General features: G+C 37.7%; 1 protein-coding gene across 2 annotated transcripts in view; it reads right to left on the bottom strand.

Moving 5' to 3' along the window:
• Agtpbp1 (ATP/GTP binding protein 1) overlaps positions 1–10,023 on the bottom strand; it is a 262,969-nt gene that overhangs the window by 72,588 nt on the left and 180,358 nt on the right. The window contains exons 15-17 of one of the 2 annotated variants that reach the window (XM_023699137.1): positions 6,971–7,054; positions 3,092–3,178; positions 2,850–2,998 (exon numbers count right to left, since the gene is read on the bottom strand). In XM_023699137.1, coding sequence (XP_023554905.1) covers positions 2,850–2,998; positions 3,092–3,178; positions 6,971–7,054 — 320 coding nt within the window. The remainder of the gene's footprint in view (positions 1–2,849; positions 2,999–3,091; positions 3,179–6,970; positions 7,055–10,023) is intronic. The other variant, XM_023699138.1, reaches the window with a different exon arrangement.

Here is a 10,023-nt window from a genome sequence, read left to right as displayed (position 1 = left end):
AAAACTTTTAAGGGCCAGCCAAATAGTTCAGCAGATTACAGAACCAGAAAGCAGGCTCAGGGGCTGGGGATTTAATCCCCAGGTCTGCCTTGCCCTGGGGCGCGCTGAAAGGGCAATTGAGACTGGGCGTGATAGTGCAAGCCTGTAATCCCAGCACTTGGGAGGAGTCTGTAAACAGGAGGATCACTATGAGCCCAATCTAGTAGTGAGACCCCAAATACCCTGTAGAACCTTCCCTAAAAATACAAAATATATATAAAGAGAGAATATGAAATGCCATAGTTAACAGCTGTATTTTGTAACTCTATATGTATAAATTACATACAGCATTATAAAAAAGGATGTTATGAAACAAAAAATGTTAAATTCATTATCTCTAGATGATGGTTTTTATTTTATTTCAATTATTTTAATTTTTGTCTTAACACCATTCTGTTTTCCAAGTTCTCTACAAAGCAAGTTTGGGATGTGTGACATACATACAAGAATATCCAAAGGAGAAAGAAAAGGAGAAGAAGAAATTTAAAAATATAGCAGCCATCTGTCCTGTTGATTTAAGTTTGTCTTAGTTAAAAATTTTTACTCATTTTTAAATTTCAAATGACAATAAAGGAAGAGATTATTTTATCTATCATGCATACTTTTAATTTAAAATTTTAAATCTTTAATAAGTTTAAAATGGTACGAGCACTATATTTTAAAGCAAGTATACTTCATGAAATGTATCTTTATTACATGAACAGTAAAGGTCTTAATATGTTCCCAATAAGCACTCAAAATATAAGTAACATTATATTTACTTCATTCTTTTCTCAAAAGTATGTTTACACACAACTAGGAGCTAAATAAGGAAAACACTAGGTATCCTTACTTATTTTTTATAATATTATAGTGAATTTCAATTAAGGTAATTTTTTAAGTTACATGAAGGCTTAAGTTCAGCAAACAAATGTTTCTAAGAAAAACAACATTCAATCATTAATAGTAGTTATATACTAAAATCACAAAGAAAGATATATTCCTATCACCCCACATAAATCAGTAATTACTGAAGCTTATACTATACACATTTAATAAGACTAAATCATTTAATAATTAAATAACCAAACATTTAAAAATCTTGGGAGCCAGGGAGACAGCTCAGTAGAATAAGCACTTCCCTGGCAAGTGCAAGGGCCTGAGTTCAATCCCCAGTTCTGCCAAAACAAAATAAAAATCTTTCAACTGTTTATACTAAGCCAGATGTTCTGCTACCTAATCTTCCTAAAATTACTCTATTAAATAAGTGACTCTCACTAAAGCTTTTATCCCATACATGTGAGGAAATTTGAGAATATACTATTTCCTGTGTGTCACATAATGACAGCTGGGAATAACCTCTTCAAATCTTAAAAGCTTTACTTTACAGAAATACCCCCTTAAAATGCATCATCAAATTATTAACATCATGCTATTAACAACTTAAGAGAAATTACCTGAAGCAGATATAGCATTTCATGTCTCCGTTCCTAAAAGCTTTTCAATCTTTAAAATGAATGAGACCTCTTAAGATTCTATAATTCGTTATATGTTTTCTCCTCAATACCCAATATAAGTTTTTTCTTTATATGCCACAAAAAATATTTAATGCAACTATCTGTTAGCAGGATAACTTGAAATGTGATATTTCAATTTTAAATTGCTGATATTAAGTTCATACAATTATAATGTCTTCCACAGATATGTTTGACTATAAAGACAGATGCCAAACAACCTTCTGTGTTGTTCTTAATAAAATACTAAGTAGAAAAGCCTTAAGTGAAGGTATGTGTCTAAGATTTTTTTCCTGATATAATAATCTTTTTAAAAAATAATATCCTGAGGAAAAAACAATGAAACAAAATGTTGCTTCTTTGAAAATGATAGTAAAATTGATAAAATTCTAGCTAGATTAACAAAGAGAAAAAAAGGCAAAAACTATCAATAGCCTAAAGAAAACAGGAATGTCACTATACACTCTGTAGATATCAAAACAGCAATGAAAGAATAACTTACATACCCTAGTATTATTAAAAAATTGATTTTTCATTTCAGAAGACTACCAACAAAGGAGAAATTTCACATCTTACTGTTTAAATAGTAACAGTTTAAGTCTAGGCTCACACGATTCCACTGGAGAATATTATTAAGCACGTTAAGAATTAACACAAAGTACCCTCAGAGTTTCAGAAAGTAAGAGGGGCAATGCTTTTTATTGGTGTCATTATCATAACACCAAAAAGGAAGGAGGAAAGGGGGAGGGGCTGGTGGACACACTATACACCAGTATCTCTCCTAAGTATAAATGCAAAACAAGCTTTTTTGGGGGGTGGGAGGGTGTTTGTAGTTCTAGCTATCAAACACAGGACTTAGTGCAAGATAGCCAAGTGTTCTACCACAGCTACAACTCCAGCCCAAAAGGCAAACTTCTTACCCTAAACATTAGCGATCACAGAGGGCAACTCTGAGGTTTGTTCCACAGATTCAATATTATAAAATCAATCATTATAACATATAATGTAAACAACCTAATTAAAAAAACTCACATAAACTGAGAATCACTGGAGCATATGTAATGTGTAATTGTATTCACTACAGATAAATTAACCATTACATTTTAAAGGACTTCTCTATGCAAGAGTAACTCTTTGCCAACAAATCAAACCTTATACTACTTCAAATTTTGTATAGGTATTTGAACTTTGAGAATTCAAAAAAAGAAGAAATTGGAAAAAAAAAATTTTTAATTGGTAAAGTTGTTTGGACAAAATTTTGGTCCTACAATTAAGATTGCTGCATGCACTCTCAATTAGGAAAGAAAACTGTCTTACCATAATTAAACTGACTGTTGGACTTTTCACAGTTAATGATGTTAAACCTGTAAGCCAAGCCTGGCCGCATTCCACTGACTTCAAAGTAAAACCACTGATGATAATGATTGCTGTTTATGTCGGAGTTAAGAATAAGATCATATTCATTTCTGAAAATTGGAAGATAAAGATATCTGATGAAAATTAAGAAAATATTTAAATACTTGTGCATATACAAAGTCAGAACATTTTAAGTCACTTACTTTCTAATTTGAATTACTTTGCGTAGATTCCCAGATTCAAATTTGGAGTTAAACTTCAAAATATCTCCTTCTTCTGGAATGGTGTAACTAAGTATTTTAAATTAAGTATATTAAAATACATTGTATTTAAACAAATAAGTTAAAAGAAAACTATATTACAGATAAAAATATTGTCACATCAATTCCTTGTTATTTTTTTAAAAGAAGAAAAAGTACAAATTTTGTCTAACATTTATAGACCAAAACATTAAAATTTAAGGCTTGTTCTCACATTTATACTAGATATAAGACATTTTGCCTCAATGAACAAGTATCATTTCTAAATACTGATTACATATAGGAAAAGTCTCATTTTAAAAAACTGCATATGACCTATAATAAATAGTAGTAATTCTAATTAACCATGCAACCATAGGTAAATTAAGAGAGCTACATTATAATAGCACCAAAAAAAGAAATACTGCACTTATTTTACATATTTATTATTTAATTAGTATTTACTGAGCATCTACTAGGTAGGGTTATATTCAGTTCTACTGTAATAAAGGTTCTTGATGATCTGGAGATTACATTCTAATAGGAGAAAATTAAAAGAGTTCAAGCAGCTCAATGATTATCTTTAAAGGCCCTTCAGGTACAAACAGTATAGCACACTACACACAGGGTTCTTGAGTTTCTGTTTTGTAACACATTTGTTCTGTTTATCTGACACAGATTTAAAAATACTGAAATAACAGAGATTTTTCAATAATAAAGTACATTTCCCCCCCTAATTTTTTTTTCTTTGCAGTGCTGGGATTGAACCCAGGGCTCTGTGCATGCTAGGCAAGTGCTCTCCCACTGAGCCATCCTCTCACCCAAGTATTATTTAAAACCCAGTCATTAGTTTTGACACAGTCTTATGTTCTACAAACCTTTTAAAAACTGCTTATTTCCTCAAATTATTTTCATTTATTTACCAATATTTAAATACTGAAATGAGGAATCAGTGTTAAATGATTAATGTACAAAGTTTCATAAGCAGCTTCAAAGATCAGGCAGGTAACTTAAATGACTGAAACCGAGTTCATGTAGCGAAGATAAGAGGGAAGTAAGAAGTGTGAGGAATCATGTCCTTCTCAGGAGTGATTATTTATCCTCAGGAAATGAAGACACAGCATGCATTTCAAGACAAATCAGTATTTCATGTGCAATCTCCCACTTTTTTTTTATTTTATTTTTGCAGTACCAGAAATGGAACTAGGGACTTTGCACTCACCAGGCAGGTGCTTATCCAACTGAGCTATCTGTCCAACTATTTTAAATAGTGGTAATTTCAGTTTCTCAAAAAGTACAGCATTAATTTATAATCACTGTCTTACTTTTCTCTCATTGCTGAGACAAAATATCAAACACCCAACAAGTTAAGGGAGGAAAGGTTTATTTATCTCACAGTTTTCAGAAGTTTTAGTCCATAATCAGCTGGCTCCAAGGCAGGGTGGCTTGTCAGGGGGGCATCACACAAGACAAGTTCATGGCAAGAAGAAGTCAGAAAAAAAAACAAGCAAGCAAGCAAAAGAGAGACAAGACTTTTGTCTTTCTGTCCCTCATATTGTATCCAGGCTACTGGAATTAGGACAGTGCCAAACCAATAAGTGGAGCAATTTAGCAATCATACACCCTTAATCCTAGCATTGCAGCAGGAATCAATCAGACACTGTACTCTCAGCCTCCTCCAAAAAAGCCCCACCTATGACTGCTTGAGACATTGGCGTACATCTAGACACTAGCCATAACATTCCATTCCTGGCTTCCCCAAAGACTCATGCACATCTCTTTATGCAAAATGCATTCAGTCCACCTCCAACACTTGCCAAAGTCCTAACACTTTGAGTACTGCTAAAAAGTCCAAGTCTAAAGACTCCTCTGAGATTTAAGGCAAGCTCTTAGCTGTGAGCCACTGTACAAATAAAAAAAAGTTAAACACTTCAATATACAATGACACAAGATAAACACTACTATTCCAAAAGGTACAGTTAAGAGGATACAGAGAAATGGGACCAAAGCAGGTCCAAAATCTAGCAGGACAAACATTAAGTCCTGTAGTTTCATCTAGTATCTGAAGCAATCTATGACAAGATATGAACTCCAAAGGGCTTAAATAGCTCCACCCCTATGACACTGCAAGTGATTGTAGCTCCCACAGCTTCTCTCAGGGGCTGCATCTGCTCCTTCCTTGCAATTTTCCTCATATGATACATGTTCCTGGCTTCCCCAAACTTTTGGGATTTCTAATGTACCTATACTTGCCCACTCACAGTTTCACACTACCCTCTGGGGCATGCACACACTGCCTGGCCTCCCAGGTCTTCTTCTGAAATCTGAGTGGAAGCCTTCTAACACCACAACTCTTCCATTCTGCATACACCTAAAAAACGAACACTACATGGATGATGTCAAGGTCTGCTATCAGTAGGAACAGTAGCCAGGCTTCCTTCTCTTGTGGCTATAGAAGTCTAGTGCCTAGATCACTGAACCCTCTCAACTCAATTTGGAGAAACAAATTTTCTAGGCCACCATGATTCTGGTGGTGCTCTGGGTTCTCTTGTCAAAGAAAATTTTTTCACCTTTGCAACTGTGAGGCTGCAAAGGCTGGAATCCTGCTGGTTCTTGTGATATCCTCAGGCCATTTTTCTGTTGTCTTCTAAAACACTTGGCTTTTTCCTTGCTAGTCTTTTCAGCAACCACTTTTTCCTCTGTTTTTTCCCTGTAGGCCACAGCTTTACTGTAGCTTCCTTTCTGGCCAAACTCAGAATATTCTGAATCACTCTGCTGGGCTTTCTGATCTTGATTCTCAACATAAATCTGGCTAAATGCCCCTAACAGTAATCATGCCGCAATCTCAACATTATACTGCCTTGAAATTTTTTCTGCAAAATTAATTAGTCTGCTGCCTTTAATCTCCATCTCAGGAAAAGTCTCTGGACATGAGCAAAATACAGACAAACTTTATGCCAAGCCATAACACACATGTTCTGGAGTCCAGTGGACAGTGCATGCCCTTCTTCCCAGCAGAAACTTGTGGAGCCTAGTCTTTACAGACATCATTTCTACCAGCCTTCTGGTTTTCTGAGCTCTGACCAGAATCTCCCATCAAGCACAACCTAAGGCACTCCAGCATTCCTAAGGCATTACTTTTTCAGCTAGCAGCTCCAAACGTTTCCTAACCCTTTCCCCTCTCACAAGCCATTCCCAAAGGCTCCTAAACTACATGGTCAGGTACAGTCACAGCAATGACTTCATTTCTCTGGTATCAAAATCAGTATTCATAACTTTCCTCTCATTACTGAGATAAATTATCCTACAGCCATAAGAAAGGAAAGATTTTTTTAACTCACAGTTTGTAGAGGTCTTAGTCCATAATCAGCTGCCTCCAAGGCAGATAGCCATCACAGAGAAGAACCAGTTCATGGCATGCAGAGATCAGCAAAAGCAAGCAAGAAGAGGGAAGACTCTTTCTGTCCCTTATATTGTACCCAGGCTGCTGGGATCAGGGCAATGCCAAACCAATTGGTGAACTAATTTAGTAATTACATACCCTTAATCCTAGTACCCTTCATCCTAGCACTGCACCATAATCAGTCAGATACTCTAGATTCAGCCACCTCTGAGAAAGTCCCACCTATGAGTGCATGAGGTTTTGGGGAAACATCTAGACAAAGCCATTAAAACCCACCTAAAAATAAAAACTTGTGTTATATTCCATTTAAATAAACAAATATACTTTACCACTATATTTCCCTGTCAAAGGATGAAAAACACAACAAGGTTAAATATGTAGCACTGTAATTTTACTTTAAAAATAAAACCAATAAAATGTTTATTAAAAATCAGACTTACTTTGGATTATCTAAATCATATACCACTCGATCTATGATGTCACTCTGATGTATTAGCCTCTCTATATCTTGGGCAATTTTTGTCCTGAAACCATAAAAGAAAGATTTGACTAAATTAATTATTATATGCGAACAGTATACAACCTTCTCCAAAATAAATTTAGAATGAAGAAGTATCATATGATAAAACTATTGCTTTAAAATGGCCAATTCTTGGGCCGGGGAGATAGCTCAGTAGAGTAAATGCTTGCCTGGCAAGTGCAGGGTCCTGAGTTCAATCCCCAGTATAACAAAAAAATAAATAAAATGACCACTTCTTTATGTTTTATATACAAAACGGTATCAATTCATAATAAAGTAGACAAAATAAATATTTATCAGAATTTGAGTTCTAGAAAACAACCATGTAGAATACAACCATTATTTAATAGTGGAAACAAAGGAAAGAAGAGAAGGAGAAGAAAGGAAGGGAGAGAGAATTGAAAATGTCTTTAGACCCTTCCATACTGAAATAATGTAGGTTTGAATTTGATTAACCGTTAGACAGATATTTTGTGTGTACAAGAGGTACTGTAAGAAGTGATAAAACCTGAAAAGGCAGAGATAACATAAGAACATATTTTTAAATTATTTGGCTGGGAATCTATCAAAAATGCCACTGTCTGCCTGCAAGCAGGCACAGGAGCCGGGAGTTTGATCCCCAGGCCTGACCCTGGGGCACACTGAGACAGCAATTGAGACGGGACATGGTGGCGAACGCCTGTAATCCCAGCTCTTGGGAGGCTGTAAGCAGGCAGATCATTACGAGTCGGATCTAGTAGTGAGACCCTGAACACCATGTAGACCCTACCCTAAAACACAAAAAGAAAAAAGCCACTGTCAGTTAACTCACACTTCTGCAGAATCCCCCTATTCTGTGGTGGGAAAGGAGGGAATACTTGGACCTTATCTTCTTCTCAACTGGCCCAACAAAATGAATACTAACTGCGAAAGAAAACTAAAATCTTTGCCAATGTCTTACAACACTCAGCCACTTACAGGATTCATAAGCTTCCCCTTCAACATTTAAGCTGAATAAGACTACAACCCCTATCAAACTGTAGCTCAAAGAGCACAGCCTTGGATCCTGAGGTCAGACACTAGAACTACAGGTAGGCTAGTCATGATGCCCTGCTAGTGGTAGTATGCACCTGGCTACTTCTCATAGTATATTTTCTTTAAGGAGAAAGTTGATTTAAAATTAAAGTTTAAATTTGTTCATTTCAGCTAAAGACAGGCAATTCAGACTAGAACTCTAACTTACAGATTTCTTGAGAGCAGCATAAAAAATATTTCCCCAAATATTTATAATAAAATCTCAATACTTTAAGTATTTAAAAATCTCCTTTTTAGGGAAACTTAAAACTAGACTGCTGCACCAGGACACTCCTCTAGGATTAAGGATATGAATAACATTACAGAATAACCTTAAACTCTCAATATACCAAGAATCTATTCTAACTGAAAAATTTAACACTGCAGGAGAATATTAAAAGGTGTGAAGGTTAAGCATACAAAAGGATATTAAAAGATAAAACTACAATCCTAAAACTTCTGAATGTACTAAATAGGCATAATTTACTTTTAAGTTTATGTTAAGAAATATATATGGATAAACCATTTTATCACAGAATTTATAAATCCATTGATTTAGGTTGACTATCATAACTTTAAAATGCCAAAATAACTTGCTTTTAAGGATTTTTTTTTTTCCACCAAATGCCTTCAGGGCAGGTTTGGATGGCTTGAGTTCTGGGGATCGAACCACAATCGAACCACAGCAACCTGAGCCTGACTGCTTTGCTGAAGCAGCCACTTAAAGAACTGAGCTAAGGGGCAGGACCCCAAAGAATTGATTTTTTTGAACCAGGACTTGAACTCAGGCAATCCTGCTTGCCAGGAAAGCACTTATTCCACTGAGCCATCTCCTCAGCCCTAAGTTGCTTTTAAAAACCATCAACAAGACCCAGTCCTAGCCCAGGCCCAGTGAGTGTGTGGGAGAGCTTCCCGCTACACTGTAGCAAATGGACCAACTGGTCCCAGCCCAGGGGCAGCCTGGGTAAGACACTCTTCCACCCCCTTTGGGATGACCACCACCACTCCGCATCACCTCTCCTAGCCCATCTGCAGAGTAGGAATTTCTGCCACTTTCCAGGAACCACCAGACCCAGTCCTAGCCCAGGCTCGGTGAGTGTATAGGAGAGCTTCCCTCTACCATGCGCCAGCAAGACATACTGGTTCTAGCCCAGGCACAGTGTGAGTGTGACGCTCTTCCACCCCCTTGGGATACCTCCACCACCACCACTCCAAAGCACCTCCCCTACCCCTGCCTGCCAAGTAGAAATTTCAGCCGCATTCTGGAACCCCTAGACCCAGTCCTAGCCCAGGCATGGTGAGTGTTTGGGAGAGCTTCCTGCTACCCTGCGCTGGCAGGACTTACTGGTCCCACCGCAGGCCCACCTTAGGTGAGACCCTCTTGCACCCCCTTGGGACGCCCCCAACCACGCCGCAGCACCTCCCCTACCCCGCCTGCTCAGTAGGAATTTCTGCCGCATTTGGAAACCCCCAGATGCAGTCCTAGCCCAGGCCCGGTGAGTGTGTGGGAGAGCTTCTGGCTACCCTGTGCAGCCTTGAACTACTGGTCCCAGCCCAGGCATAGCGTGGGTGACACCCTCTTTCACCAACTTGGGTCATGCCCCATCATTCAGCAGTACCCCCACAAATACTCGCCCACACAGTAAGAATTACTGCCACACTCCAGGAACTCCCACACCCAGTCCTAATCCAAGAGTCATGAGTTTGTGGGAGAGCTGCCTCTCCCCCCTATTCCACCTTGTCCCCTCCAGACTCAACTCAAGCCTGGCATACAGGCCTGGGGTGAAAGCCTTCAGCTGAAATCCCTGCAGAGTATAGGGACAGAACTAACCAGCTAGCCCAGAGCAGAACATTTTGCAAGAGGGGCAAAACAGGTTTACCTCCAAGGGCAGCAGCAAGAAGGAGCTGAGCACAGCAGCC

This window comes from Octodon degus, unplaced genomic scaffold, assembly GCF_000260255.1.
Source record: "Octodon degus isolate 3935 unplaced genomic scaffold, OctDeg1.0 scaffold00111, whole genome shotgun sequence".
NCBI lineage: Eukaryota > Metazoa > Chordata > Mammalia > Rodentia > Octodontidae > Octodon > Octodon degus.
The sequence above is the reverse complement of the archived record's forward strand: the minus strand, read 5'-3'. Positions and strand labels throughout refer to the sequence as shown.